Here is a 16157-nt window from a genome sequence, read left to right as displayed (position 1 = left end):
TCTGGTGTCCATTTACTTCTCCGAAGTGCGGAATTATTAGCCGGCGGAATCGTTCGCACTCGAAATCCGATATTTTTCCACCCGCGATATGCCAGCTAGAGAGTATATCGAAGTTGGGGAAAACTTATTCCTTATGTGGTAACTGTAATTCTTTAATGTAACACTCGACTTTGAAGTGTATGGAAAGGAGTGATTCTCCGTTAGAAGTCACTCGAAATGTGCGTATTTACTTGAGAGATTGTTGGTATTTAATATTCCGCCAATAATTTTTCATGCCATTTTTGTACGTCGCAAAGTTTCACGAGCCGCGCTCGTTTATCCGCGCGCCAGTAGAAATTCAAATGTCCATTGCACTTGTGTAAATACGCGGACGTCATAGACGCGAGTGTGAAAGATCATCGGCATCGCGATTCTTGTTGTGGAAAACCGTATAGGTTTATCCCACTTTTTCGTCTCATCTCTCATCCTTTATTCTCGAGTGTTTAAAGTATCGCTCTCTTTCATGCGCATTCTACTCTGATCGAAATTCCCCACTCATCCCCTTTGGGGTTCGCGGGGAGAATAATTAGCGCGGGACCTATGCATTTGTTACTAGTTGTCAAGATCTCTCATCGAGCGGCTTAGGAGCGTGAATCTCCACGTCGTTATCTACAATCTTTGCGTCCCTCTTAGATCTTAACGAATTAATTGTACATACTAATTGTGCTTACAAGTGTGATCCTGTCATCGCATCGTCACATTTAACCCTCCCCCCCTGAAATTAATCGTTTCTCCAATCCTTACGAATAATTAGATTAATTAATTGGGAATAAAAGTATAGGGTGAACTCTGTCCCTCATCTCTTCATCCAACCCTCCTGATATGAACTGTTCGTCCAATCCCCCTGAATAATTAGATTAATTAATTGGGAATGAAAATAACAGGATGAACCCCCTCTTTCTCATCCCCTCTCTTCTACACTTATCATCATTGAATCCCATCTCTGCCACTTTGTCGATAACTATCGAGACGTCACATCATCATCCACCCTCGTCCATCCACCCTCCTAGTACGCATAAGAAATTAATTAGCTGAGCCGTAACTCGTCGTCCGCGCCCTCTCGCCGCTCCGATATTCTCATCTTTGTCGGGAGACTCTCTCCATCATTGTTTTTCTGCTTCATATCTCTCCCTCGTTTCTCCCCGCGTTCGATATTGGCGAACACGGCGGGGGAAGGGGGCGTCTTTTCTTTCTTTTTGGGGGGTGGCATTGAAGATCGCTGCGGAGCGAGGCGAGGGAGCGTCCCGACGGCGATTAACTTTTCCCCGATGTTCAACACGCCGCCTGATTGCCTGTCGGTTGCCTGTTTAGAGCCACGAGGTCGGGATGAAAAGCCTCGTAATGCTGGATGAGCAAGGCGGTAAGCCACTTCACTCTAGCCTCTAACACAAACAAAATAGAGAATTTTGCGCGGCAGGAAAGGGAAAATTCGAAAGAACATACGAAAGAGACTCAGGCGTGCGCGGCCTTTACGCGACCGTCACGCCGGTCCCGACCGATACTGGAACGATAGGCGACGATCGGCGATATCAGAAAATAACGACATTTCACAGCATACATATCGGTACACTGCGGATAAGAATAGTGCTCATCTGTGCTCGCGCTTTGTACTTGCCATAAATATTTGCCTTATCACTAAAAACATTTTGAACGTCACGTAAAAGACTATCGATATTAACGTCCGTGAGCGGCCATCTTGAGCGTTCACTTTTTATACTTAAACATATGGTCACTTCCGTTCCGTTTCGCTTAACACTTAACGTTCCCTTTTGTGTCTCTTTACTCTCGCTTGGTCTCCTTGGGACCCTTTTTTTATCGCTGTTATCAATTCTCGACGCCTCAAACAATTCTGTATCTCTTCGCCGCGGCTGGGCCGAGTTTATGTAAAGACAGAGAATTCTCTTCTTATCCGCCGTGCGATTAAAATACGCGGCGATATCTCGCGAGCAATTGTGAGCGATAGCTCGCGCGGTGCCAGTGATGGACGGAAGTACCGTTTTCCTGCACGTAGTACATCTCTCCGCCTACTCGCGATCTGATCATTGCTCTGAAATATTGCCGCGTATTTCCGACACGTCCTGCATACAGATCGTCCTGGGGAAGGGGACAGGACTCCGATTCCGAGGCAGTTTGAAGTCGATTTCCCGCATTCTGAAAATCTCACGCTTCCCGCTGTAATCCGTCGGGAAGCGACATTTCGTCATCTATTGGTTCATGGCAGAGAACAATCCGTAAACGCTTAAGTCTGGCTTAGTCGTAGACGAAAGGCAAGGCAGAAAGAAAACGTAAGTCGCGAAAGGCCATTGTATACGACTTACGTTTTATTTTTCTCTGCCTCGCCTTACGTCTACGACTAAGGGCCAGTTTCACAAACATCGGTTAACTGTTAACTAGGGTTCAGTCGACTCCCTATTCTTTTTCCATCTTATTATTCAAGAAGAGACAGAGAATCAATTAACCTTCGGTTAGCAGTTAACCGACGTTTGTGAAACTGGCCCTAAGACAGACTTGAGCGTTTACAGATCATTCCCTGCCATCAGTTATTATCACTTTACTGCCCCTCATTCACTTCGACTTTTCGATTCCTTCGGCCATTAAGACTCTGAGTGAAAGCGCTCCCTTGTTTCTCTTGAAATAATTATTTTCTCCTCTCGCGAAATTACCTATAAACGCTGTAATTGCAACCCCCCCGACCGAACAATTCGAGTTAGACGTCGGAGTAATCGATCGGGGAAAATCGGATGCGAATCTGCCGATAGAACGGGGCCCCGTTACCTGCGCGTCCCTTTTCGCTGGGCAGATAATAACACGTGACACTCACGCGTGCATCGAGATACTGCTATTTTACTTACCAATCAGGGGTGTAGCTCTCGGTATCTTTGGGCCAGAAAAGGAGAATGTTCCATGACAATCTCGCGTGTGAAATGAACGTAAAGAAATCTTGCAGGCCCCTTGTTTTACCATCGAGCTTTTGTTTTATTTTATCGCTACACCCCTATTGTCGGGCAATGATGTGTACTGTATATAGTCTATCTAGCATTATATACTGTCCAGTAGCGCACTCATTGTCAGACCATCGTTATACCGTTCACATACATTTCGCTCTCACTGTTTCAAGCGCGGTGGTCTCCATTTTTCTTTACCCCTTTCTCTTCTTTTCGTACTACTCTCGCTTCCTCGCGCGCTTTGGTTCTCTTCCGCTCTTCTTTTCGCCGCTCTTTCTTCGGCTTCTCTCGGGCTTCAGCACTGCTGTCTGCGTATACTTTCTCTTCTACACTGCATACTACTAATACTGTTGTTACGATACTTCCCGCCGTACCCTTTTCGGATCTCCCTCGCCATTCTTCCGGTCTCCTCACGACCTTCTGGTCGTTCTTAACCCTCGTTCCCCCTTTTCGCATTTTTTCGAGATTTTTGCTCCCTCGGGGTTTGTTGCGCGTCGCACGATTTGTGAGTACGTATTCGTGCACTTATTATTCATCGCATATATTTATTATTATGTATTTATTGTACATGTTTATAAATCTCAGGCCACAATTTTACATTCTTTGTAAAAAAAAAAGTGAAAAAGTATATTGAAGCCTAGATTAAATAAAAATTAAATAAATATATAAACAAAAGCTTAAATTAGCTGGAGGAAGATTTTTCTAAAGGTCTGTGTCCACGATGCTAGAACTTGGTCCAAGTTCTATGTAATTTCGAGAAATGTGTAGCCTATCAACTTGCAGCTTTTATGGAGTAGCTGCAAGTCAATTGGCTACACATTTCTCAGAACTAGAACTTGGACCAAGTTCTAGCATCGTGGACACAGGCCTTAAGTCATATTAAACGGTTAGAGAGCTACGAATAATGTCAGATCTACTCTATGCCAATACATAATATGACTTTTACGAGACGTTTATGGAAATAATTTATTAATTTACATTCATGAAAGGATCTCAGTGCTCGTTAGTCTCTGGACTTTGAATGTTTACAAAATAATATTTCTTTAAAGTAGTTGACTAATAGCGAATTCGGTTGCTTGCACTAATGCGCGCTGAGTGCACCCTAAGGCTTGTTTACAGTCAATTCTTATATTTAAGGATCGTCTTAAATATCTCTTGAAATATTTTGTAGCCAGTAAAATGATCTGTATAGCAATCATTTTTCTGGCTAAATACTCGACAAATTTAAATATAAAAATTGACTATAAACAGGCCTTAGACTACTTGCACTCAGTGCGCACTAGTGCAAGCAATCGAATTCGCTATATATGCTATAAATGATTTAAATTTGACGGGTGAAAAAATTAATTAATATTGTCACCTTTAGAAGCTATAAAATTGAGAGGATCGATATATTAACACTTCAGCTTGATTGTACATACGTGCAAAGGATTGTACATTTTAAACAAAAATCGTGCGACGTGCAAACCTGCAAACACGGACCTTTACAAGAAACTTTACAAGAGGAAAACAGAACAAGCGGACAACAGACGTGATCGAGACGTTTCATGACACGCGTGTCACAGCATTCGCGCCGCATCTCTCAGTCAACACGACTCGTGTAATCGCGTTTATGTACATTTTACACAACGCATGCGGAGCGACTTCGCGGTTCTTCGCCTTCGCAATTTCCCTTCGTCGGGGAGTTGAAATAAAGGTCGGAGACAACACGGTAAGACGCAAAGCGAACAACCGCGAATCCGACCTCCGCCTAACGTATATCGTTACCGACCAAATCCGCTATACTCATGTTAGAAGGATACCGCTTATACAGATTGTTAGCCGAGAATGAGTATACTCCTATGCGTTTATAGAGCTGTCTTTTAGGCAAACTCGTGTCCACTACACAAGTAGTGGTTTCTAAGTAAGTACAAAAAAAATGTAAGGGGATATTCCTTGGTTTATTATGAAGAAAGTGTCCTGTGAATGTACGCCCTAAAGTGCTTTGCTCTTAAAATACAGGATGTCAAATTTGAAAAAAGAAATATTGCACAAATCTGAGAAACCGCTCAGAGATATTTTATTCAAATTTAGCGTGTGTAGACGCGATATTGAGAATCATTTTCCAGTACCGCTAAAACATTTTTAGACACAAGAATGAAGCTGTTTACACTTTTAATTTCAATTTTCTATTTTAACTCGAGAGCGGCTAACCGCACAAAAAAAACACAAGAGATAGTTTTTTTATTGAGTATAGTTCGGGATTTCAAAAACGTTGTTAAACTTGGAAAAATACTGACGTACCATTCTTTCATTAAACAAACCTTAATATTACCCTTTCGCATGTCCCTGATGGATCTGAAAATGTTTCATTGGTACTGGAAAATTGTTTTTAATACTACACGTACGCACACCGAATTTGAATAAAATATCTCTTAAGAGCGTTTTCTTAGATTTTCAAAATTTTCATTTTTTCTCAAATTTGACGTCTGTATTTACAAACGCATAAACCTGCAAATACTTAAAAGGACTTTGGGACATATGCTCGTAGGACATTTTCTTTAAATAAGTCAAAGAATATGCCTTTACAATTTTTGTGCCTATTTAGGAATCGTTATATATATGTATACTGTAGCCAAACCCGTGGACACTACAGAGTGTCTCGAAACACCTCTTATCGCAACCCATCGACATACAGAATGAACTGAGCGTTGCGATAGACAAACACGCGCCTGCTGTAGATAGAGAGAACAAGGTACTACCTATGTCAATTTCTTTTGCTAACATCTCATTGATAATTTCGTCCTCCCACTACCAATAACTACCGATGAGATGCAAGAGAGACAAACATAGGCTTCTATGCAGTACCTCTTTCTCTATAGTGGGCGCACGTTTGTCTATCGTAACGCTCAGTCCGTTCTATATGTCGAGGTCGTAACCGTTCGACTGTTTTAATTACTTATTAACTATGTTTGTCTAATAATTCCACGATTTCTTAGAATATGAGAAATTAGGCTACGAAAGTAGAAGCGTGTTTTATGCCAAAGATAAATTTGATGCGTAAAGATTTCTTATAAATGACTTCCAATTTAAAGATTATTGAAATGAACGAATTGCTATTATCGAATTATCTCCACGAAATAACGAAGAAGCGGCTTTAGCCAAGATGCGTCTCCGAAAATTGTTACTCCAAGATATCACGTGTGTACAAGGCATCTCATCCGAGGTTCATTTGCAACACTTGCGAGCTAGTATTCGGAATTGGATGCTCTAGATTTCGCCCCTAATTTTCGTGGATATCCCACTTTAATCAGTGCGCAGTTAGACGAGAGCTTTCGGGACACCCTGTAGACTTAGTTGAAAGTTCCACCACTCACCAAGTGAGGAAGCAACTCACCGCACATATTCTCTAAGCACATAACAGAGCAAACCGATGCAGCAACGTCGAGCGAGGAAATTCTTCGCTAACTGCAATCCGCGCTTTCGTCGCACTCCACTTTGTCCAGGAGCTCTATCGAGCGGATGTTCCCCCCCCCCCCCCGAACACGCCTTATTCTAGTCGATGGCGTATAGGAAACGTTTTTCTTTTACTTATCGAGAAAAAAGATTGACATTCTGCATTGCGTTGTAAGAAAAATATTTTGTTCAAATTTCTTTGGGCAATTTTTGTCTTATTTTAATTTTGTGATAATAACAATTGTCCGCATACTTTCTCGCGTGTTACGAAATATTCTTTAGTGATTCAATAAAATACAGATTCTACATGTTCCTATATTTTCTACAGTTATTTAATTTCTACAGTTATATAATTTCACGAGCGCCCTGTAAACCTGAAACGAAATTACATTATCTAATAATTTGTCCTTTCTTGTAATTGGTCATTTATATTTCTATTGTTATCTGAGCTTCCAAACGAACAACTCATTATTCGTCTACCATTGATCGAAGATAATAGATTCTATCAATACGTCATCGACCTCCGCTCGATTGATTTCCCGTGCTAGAAATACAAAATCGAATGCGATTGCTTGAATAAAGAGGGAAAAGGGCTGCGTTTTCGCGAATAAATGCCTGAAAAATTTAAAGGAGGGAACAGTCGAACTTGAATATGCTTATTGAATTTTCGCGCGGAGACGCAAACTTCACTTTCACTTCTCATTGAATCTTGTGATTCGGGATACGGTAACTTGCTCGGAAATGAAATGAGAAACGTGACGAACGGAAATTTGGAATATTAAAGAAGAAGCGCCCCTTTCCTTCGGGCGAAGGTTTTAGCGAATCGTCGCTTATCTCTCGAGAAGATTAAATTAGAAAGCGAAAGAGGACTGGCAATCCTCGTTTTCGGTTACCCCTTTAGCCAATGGACGCTTGATCACATTAGGTTGTTTATGTTTCGTGATAAAGATTCCCATAAGTTCTGAGCTGCTTGAAGCTGTACGTGTCAACAGCTTTAACTCTTGGCGGCGGCTTTCGTTTCATCTTTACATTAAAATAATTATATTTTTATGTCTAATTTACTATTTATTTTAATGGAAAGGTACGTAAAATTAAATCCTGAATTAGCATTGAAAATTAATCAAAACGATGAGATAAAATCTACAGAGAAGCAGAAATCGATGATTATCGAATTAATTAATGTTAAAAAAAATCGCCGTTTTCGTAAAATAAATCTAAGATCGGAGCCTGTACCGCGAAGAGCTAAAGCACTTCCTCTTTTCTTATTTTACAGAAGCTTGATCATATCACGTAGAACACTCTTTGCCAAGGGTGTCGCAGACACTCTTCCAAGTTGAATTTAGTTTGCTTTCGTAGAGCGTTCGCTATGGCTTCTAATTAGAAGTAACGATCTCTCTCGCGTGGTTGCCCTTTCCCCTTCGAGTCTCCGCGAGCGAGAATCGTCTTATAGTTGCCTAACTAATTTTTACATTCCTATAAAACAAAACAGAACAGCTGGACCGGATCGAGGAGGGCATGGACCAGATTAACGCCGACATGAAAGAGGCCGAGAAAAATCTCACCGGAATGGAGAAGTGCTGCGGCCTTTGCGTTCTCCCCTGTAACAAGTACGACACAACTATTATCCTCTCTTCCTTTTGCGTTGTTGTCGCTTTTCTCCCTTATAAAAAAAGAAATTGAAAAAGCACACGTTTTACCGTCTCATTAAGTTTGTTATTAATAAGCCGCACGATTAGATCGCACAGGCGTTAAGAGACAAATTTAATGCGCCTCGTCCATATTTAAAAGATCAGTTTTGAAGATAAGTTGAATAAGTGAACATTGTGGACGAAACGAAATTATATCACACTTTTACATAATTGTTAGGTGTAAATTCCAAACTTTAAATTAGAAATTTTCACGAAAATTGGCAAGTTGGCACAGCGCAAAAGACCATTCAGTTTTTCGAAAGCCACAGACAAAATTATTAGGCACCCTCCTGATCATTATACTGCAAATCTAAGTGTGCTACTTTTATACACACATATGTGTAATTTGGTGAAGCACTTTAAAAGTTGTTTACTGCATAGAAGCAATGAACGCTCTACTAAACAATTAAAAAAATATATATATATAAATTTTTCAGGTATTAGAATCAGTACAGTGTAATGATTAGAAGGGTGTCTAATAATTTTGTCAATGGTTGTAAGTATTAACAAATTATCCGTCTTCATAGAGCTAGTTGCAAAGTGCAAGTTGTAAAATAAAATAGCGCAAATCTGCCGAATTAATGAAATCAATGGAATGGAATTTTTTTTCAAACTGACTACTCGAGTCGGACTTTTAAATCAATTTTTCCCACTGTCTATCGAACGTTAGTCCTTAAATTTTTCTCCTGAAACTGTCTTAATCGCGTCGCTCGCACGACGATCTTGCGCGCACAGAGGTGCCAGCTTCAAGGAGGATGAGGGCACGTGGAAGGGCAACGACGACGGCAAGGTCGTGAACAATCAGCCGCAGCGGGTGATGGACGACCGCAACGGTCTCGGGCCGCAGGGCGGCTACATCGCCAAGATTACGAACGACGCGCGAGAGGGGGAGATGGAAGAGAACATGGGCCAGGTGAACACGATGATCGGCAACCTGAGGAATATGGCGATCGACATGGGCAGCGAACTTGAGAATCAGAATCGACAGATCGACAGGATCAACCGCAAGGTGAGTAGCGGAGAATGAGTAATGGCGAGTGAATGCGCAGCACTGGCGTCCCAAACGCGGCACCGCAGTCGTCGGGCGACTTGGCATGGCTCTAAAACAAAAAAAGAACAACCCGGGCGGCGATTCGTCGTGCGTACTCGTTGACATACGTATCGCAAACCTTGATCGAGAATGGGACGTCTTGGAGAGATCATTGGACTCGGAGCAAGAGTAGAGCGTTTTAAAGCTTGGAGCTTCTACATTTCGTGCCGCACCCTTGCTCCGAATCTTTCATCTCTTAAGTAACGGAAGTTAGTGGATTGTTTGAAATATAGGATTCCCGAGAGATTTGCAGTTAAGATCGAGAGATAAAGAATCACTTTGATTAGTCACATCGTTGTCGTTTTGAGGCAGAAGCCTTTTATCCGCGAACGACAATTAGTTTGATAGATTAATGATATATTTTTTATATTCGAGTTTGTACAAATTTCACCAAGGTTGTAGGGCTATCAATGAAGCTGTGAGTCGACTAAACCTAAAATATCAAGTAATAGCCCTCAAGACGTAATCCAGTATGTCGATGAGAACTAAAGTCTAATGCACACCTGCATTACTAGCAGTAGCGAATATATGTATCGAGCGGATTGAATCATCCTGAGAAATTTTGATTAAAGTAACTTGATTGAAGAATTGACTACTCAAAAGTTTTCAATACAAAAAGCTAAACATTTGAAAACTACCGCTTTGAAATCAGCGAGAACTCTTACTGCTCAAAAAGCATTTCAAATTTCTAATTAATTATCAATTATATATCAATTATCAATTAATTATCAATTATACTTTGAGAAATTGAATAAAATTGAACTCATAAATTCCTCAAAGTAACGCCATCATTTAGTTTTAAATTTAACGATATCTTGAATTGAATCGCGGACGTTAAATTTTTTTTAGAAAAATTAACTCTTAATTCAATAACTTTTAATTGTCTGAACTGGTAACTTAATGTACTTGATGGACATGTACATACAAAATGTAAATTTAATCAGTCAATTATTGCTGTAGTCTGCAAGATGATCGACGCGACTTTACTGTTTGCATGTGTGTGTTAGACTCTCTTGTGAAACGAACTAATATTTGATATAAGTATACGCGAATTTCTATGTCACAATGCACAAGCTCAGAGCGATGCACATCACATTCGTCGTCGCTTTTGCTTATATGTCTTTCCATTCTTCCTGTCTTACTTCCTTTCTTCCTTCCTCCAGCCCTCCTTTCTTTCTTCTCTCTCTCTTCTTTTTCTTTCTTTCCTCCTTTCCTCCTTCCCTCCCTTCTTTGTTCCTTCTTTCTTTCTTCCTTCATTCTGTTCTCTCTATTATCATAATTACATGATTCCAATCCGGACAAGTGGTCCCAACAGACATCCATAATCGCCTTTTACATTTTTTCCCCAAAAAATGAAGTCCAAAAAGCAATGTAATATGCACTTTGTCTAAGCCTCCCGATTTTCTCAACGCAATTTTCGGTAATAAACTTTAATCTTAACAATACTTAGTCCTAAATATCTTAAAGATTGAAATAACGAATAATACAAGGTAATTTGCAAAGAGCGCAAATTCGAAAACTTGTATATCCTTTAAAAACACATAGGAACGGTTCATGTTCGTAGGCGAGTCCGAGGCAGACGCCTCCGCTCTTTTGGATTAAAGTTCCCGATCGAAATTGCGATTTGTAAAAGGGCAATTTCAAGATTGATTCTAGGACTCCGTAAAATTTGAATCAATTTCGTAGCAACACGAAATTGCATGCTCACGCACGTGCATCGCACTTAGTCGTGATTCCCGTCCCCCCCAACGTGTTAAATATCGCGACTTTATTCCACGGCTCCTTACTGAAATTCGGACACAACTGCGCTACTTGTCAATTGTCCCTTCAGCACAGCCTGCCTTCTGTGTTTTTCTTGTACTTGCAATTACTGCACCACCCACGCGTCTGATCACGCTTCGGATTTACTTCTCCTTTTATTTTGTCTCTTTCTTCTCTATTTCACGAAAGTCTTTACCGAGGGACTGTGGTACTTCCATGGGTTTTCAATATGTTGTGAAAAAATTAAAATGCGATGGCGAAATATTTTGATCCGAGGACAGAGAGGTGAAAAGCTTGAAAATTGCACAAAAGAGATTGTACAACTGAGTCTCTTTAATTATTGAACTTAGACAATATTAAATAATAGCCAATATTAAATAATATTCAAGTAAAAATAATGTTTACAGAAAACGGGCAAGTTTGTTGCGAGTACTGAGAAGCAAAATATAGCGATTTATTAACTTGTCGTTTTAATGACAATTTTTTTAATATTCTTTTCTTTCTTAAATAATGGTTGAGAACTCGTGATCGATGTTGTGTCTATTTCTAAATTTTTATCATAGTTCCCTTTAGTAAATGCTAGACAGGAAAGAGACAGAGTTGTCTGGCTATAAAACGCTCTTCGAACGATCAATTATTCATAATAGTACTCATAACTTACAGTAATGATATTTCAATAATTATCTCTCATTATTTATTGCAACGCGCTACTGAACTTGCGATTAATCTTTCTTATTATATGACTCGTATTTACTGCATATAATACCGGCAGAGTTTGCATTAACGATTAAACGCACGAATCAATAATCGATATTCATATATCAACATTTTTCTAGTAACATCATTCTTTCAATAATATTATCGATATCTATGATAAATTTGAGATTCCTAGGTTTGCCAGCGATAAATAACAATGAATACATTTGTGTCGACCTCAACTGGTCCAAGTTTAATACGCAGGTGTTCCAGGAAGAAAGGTCAATATTCTGGGAGGTGATACTATCGGTCACTTTAAGCAAAACTGTACATACGAATATACATATGTCCCATTGCCCACTGTTTCCGAGATAGGGCTACTTGAATGTCTCGTGTATTTACTTTTTCCCTTACACTTCACCCTTCATCCAACCTCATAAACGTCTGCGGGAATTTACTCTTATACGTCTGTTGACCCAACGTGCTGATAGCATTGTAGAAATGTTCCAAACGCCTCGCGTTATCGCAAATGTCGAATATGCAGATATGCCGTATGTTTACGGTTTCTGTTGTTGAAGAATACCGTCGACGTTTTCCTACACGCAAAATTCTGAATCGTAAAGTGTTTTCCAAGGTTTTCAATACATTGCGTGAAAGTGGAACGCTTCCCAGTGTTCATGTTTTATCCGAACGAGGACGTCAACAGAATGCGCTCTATCTCGGAAACAGTGGGGAATTCGTATGAACATTTTTGCTTAAAATAACCAATACTGTCACCTCGCAGAATATTGAACTTTCCTCCTGGAACACCCTGTATATTAATGGTGCGACGCTTCGACCATTGGTTTTTGGTTCTTTTCAAGCACGATCTTAAAAGTGTGCGCGCGAGAGTTATAAAATGGTCATTACAGTAAAATTGGAACAAGAGTATGCGAGTCAAATTGTAAAAAGAGCAAGTCTACGATAAAAATTGATCGTTTGAAGAACTTCGATCCTTTAAAGGCCATATAAAATATAAATGTGATTCCGAGAGAAAATTTAATTTCCCATGTCTCGCACGTAATCCGTGTAAAAAGTAGAGAGGGGCTTTTTGAGTCGTAAGACTCCAATTTTATATTCTGCATTAATTCTTATTATAAGAGTTTTTCTTTTACCGACTCGAACAGTCTCTCCTTATCCTATATGTTAATCGGATAATTTCAAAATTTGTGGTTTGAAGAGAAATTATTACATAATTATGGCCTTTAACGGGGAATGTCATAGTGGTGTACAATCTCGAACAATCCGGACAGATTAATCAATGAACCGTGAAGGAACAAATCGGACGGGAAGAATAAGAAACAGACGGGAAATGTCAATCGAGTATTAACTCTTCACGATTGTCATCGGAATGCAATTGAACCCTTCTAAATGTAACACATAATCTGTATGCAAAATGTATTCAATTATCGGTCATATCGTTACACAACGGCCGGCTGATTTTTCGCAAAGCAATAGATGCGGCGAGACTCGCTACGGTCGAGTCGAGCGGGGTGCAAAGTAAATGTACCGAACGGGGGTTGCAAGCTTTACAGTCAGCATAAGAGATTGTGCACTACTCGCCGGTGAACTTAAGCCGCACAACCACACCACCCACACCACACCTCTGTGACCGAAACCCCAACTGATAATCCGCAGGGCGAGTCGAATGAAACGAGGATAGCCGTGGCGAACCAACGTGCGCACGCCCTGCTCAAGTAAAATGCGTCTTCTTTCTATCTCCACGTATCCGCCTCCTCCGGGCCCCACAAGTTGCATTATCACAGAGACGCTGTATCGAGCCAAAAAAGAAACGAAAAGAGAAATGGAAATTATACGCGCGTACTTATGTGTGTTATACGTAGGGAGGCTTGACCCGCGAACCCGGGGCTGGGATTATTCGCGGGGTGCCGAGTCAAGTGGTAGATATTAAATGCTAAATTAAAAGATCCACGCATTCAGTTATTAGTTGTCGAATTAAATTATTTTACCGTTGTCAAGTAGGTTTGACGTATAGCGATATTGTATGTGCGCACGCGAACGTATTACGCGCGATTCGCCGAGGGTTGTATCATCGTGTACATCCGACTATGATATTTAATTGATCGAAATGACCGGGGGCATGATAATATTACAATTGGAACGCGATATCTGGCGTCGAAACGTTGGAAACGTTTGAAACATCGGGATTACTCGAATATTCCCAGCTCTGCGAACAAGTCCCCCGTCCGTCCCCCGTTCTCCCTTTGCTGTTTTCTCGTCATCGCCCAGGCACCTGATCCGCTAACAACCTATGCAACAACGGAAAATTACCACCGCCAAATAACTACCACTTCTACTTCTATCACCACTACCAAGCTTTCCGTCGATACATACGACGGTGTGCAATGAACAACCGCTCGATAGCCGCGATACGCGGGAGAGAGTTTCCTTCGCGGGAACGTCGATTTAGTATTTGCATAGCCGGATCGCACGAGGAATATCTCGCTGGTACTCTCGGAGCTCGTAAACTCGCGAAAAGTCTTCATCGTTTGCGAGTCCAAAGCGACGAGCGTCTCAACGTTTGTTTCCCGTTTGGCCGGAGAAAGGATCGGCTTCAGATTTGTCGGAGGGAATCCTAAAGTGAACCCGGGGTGCTTTTCGAGAGGAACGATCGGTGGTCACTTGTTAATCATGGACACTACCCAGATAACATGCTTCTCTAAAAGACATCTTCAAGACTTCTTTAAGACGTCTTTAAGATATCTTTTAGACGTGTATGTCTAAAAGACGTCTAAAAGACGTGTTAAAGACATCTTAAAGATGTCTTTTAGACATGCATGTTATCTGGGTAATGGATTTGGAGTCAACAGAAAGGAATTTCCCTAGAGAAAAAGTATGCACAGAATGAGGAATAGGATATACATATTCAATATACGGATATAGAAACTCTGTATACGCATACAGAAATTGTGTATACCTTCTGTATACTTTTGTATACTTTTTCTCTAGGGTTGTCTCCTTTCAGTAGTTGTTGCAATTAATAATTAACTTATTACGATCTGATAGTCTTCGTTGCTCAAAGAAAGAATGATCCCGGACGATTTACAAACTGTACGTCAATAGAGATTTTATTTCGACAAGTATGTACAAGCGCGACGTAACGCGGCTACCGCGAGCGGTAAAAGCATTGCACTGGGATGTGTCATCGCTCCCCGTTGTTACAACACACGTTGTTATGAGACCCATCACACGTGCTGTCAGTCTTGTGATTGTGTCAAGAACAAGCGTCACCGTCGCCGTCGTCGTCGCGTGGGGAATTTGTTTCTTTGCTAAAGGGGTTTTTGCGGGGTTGGGGGGGGGGGGATAGCCACTTTACATCCGTACATTGATCGAACATAAACATACTGGAAGGAGCACCCCCTTGTTTTCCCGCGGTCAGAGCTGTGTGAGAGGGACAGTTAAGCCGGGACCGTGCTATCCATGTCTAATTACAACGATCACGTGACGTCACTTCAGCCGTAGAAATGACGTTAAAAGAGACAACGCAGTCTCAGTTTAACTATCTCTCTCTGACCGCTCGGTACCATGAAGGGGGTAGGCAGTGCTCATGCCCGACGAAATGTCTCTCGTTGATTCCTTTGAACCCCGGTGTCGGGACCGCACCGTTCTCAGTCGCTTTTGCTCCGATGCTCGCCGAAACCTATCGGATTAACACGCTTGACACGTCGCGAAAGAGCAGCATGAATTTCACCCTTCATCGCGACGCGACGGTTCACGTGGAGGAGCTGTACAGTGATGGGCAGAATGGTCGCGACACTTTTTTTTAGGAATATTTTATTTGATGGCCATTCCGAAACTACCTCGAGCGTTTCCGATTTATTTTTCAAGTAAAATTTTCCTTAGAGAGAAAATGTTTTGGAACGTACACCTGAATCTACATGCGCGTTCCTGAATTCAATTAAAAAGCGTCGCAACCATTCTGTCCATCACTTGTACGACTTTCGTCGATATTAGGGCCTGAGCAGAGAATGGCTGTCTTGTATTCTCAAGTCAGAAGACAGTTGTTGTGCGTTGCTTTAAGACAAAGGATTTAAAACACAAAACATTGTCGTAAGAGTACAAGACAGCCATTCTGTTCAGGCTCATACTTGCGAATACCGTATCGACTATAAGTCGTGTACGCGAGGGACCTAAGAAACGATTTTTCTTTTTTAGAAATTTTTGCGTGACTTCTGACGCGTAGTCTTTCCGAAATCGCGCGGAGGGAGGGAGACCTCGCTGTCGCAGTGAAAATTTACCGTTTATTTGACGCGAGGAAACGAATTTCGCTATAATGACGGATCATTCGGCGTTCTCTAATGGAAAAGACCGAATGAATTCGTACAATTCGTAACCGAAACGGAACAATCTATTCCTGGCGAATGCGTGTCGCTGTCGCGCATTCAAACTGTCGGTCGCGGAATAGGAATCGATTTTATAGCGAAATAATCCGCGAATTCTGTG

The 16157-nt window shown here is 41.1% G+C and overlaps 1 protein-coding gene across 5 annotated transcripts in view; it reads left to right on the top strand.

Moving 5' to 3' along the window:
- LOC105565806 (synaptosomal-associated protein 25) overlaps window positions 1-16157 on the top strand; it is a 52620-nt gene that overhangs the window by 35467 nt on the left and 996 nt on the right. For 4 of the 5 annotated variants that reach the window (XM_012019310.1, XM_012019309.1, XM_012019307.1 and 1 more), the window contains exons 5-6: window positions 7909-8026; window positions 8843-9116. In XM_012019310.1, the coding sequence (XP_011874700.1) occupies window positions 7909-8026; window positions 8843-9116 (392 nt within the window). Of the gene's footprint in view, window positions 1-1350; window positions 1400-7908; window positions 8027-8842; window positions 9117-16157 lie in introns of all 5 variants that reach the window. The other variant, XM_012019311.1, reaches the window with a different exon arrangement.

Source organism: Vollenhovia emeryi, unplaced genomic scaffold (assembly GCF_000949405.1).
Source record: "Vollenhovia emeryi isolate VEMERY1.0 unplaced genomic scaffold, V.emery_V1.0 DF939149.1, whole genome shotgun sequence".
In the NCBI taxonomy this organism is placed as follows: Eukaryota; Metazoa; Arthropoda; class Insecta; order Hymenoptera; family Formicidae; genus Vollenhovia; species Vollenhovia emeryi.
The sequence above is the reverse complement of the archived record's forward strand: the minus strand, read 5'-3'. Positions and strand labels throughout refer to the sequence as shown.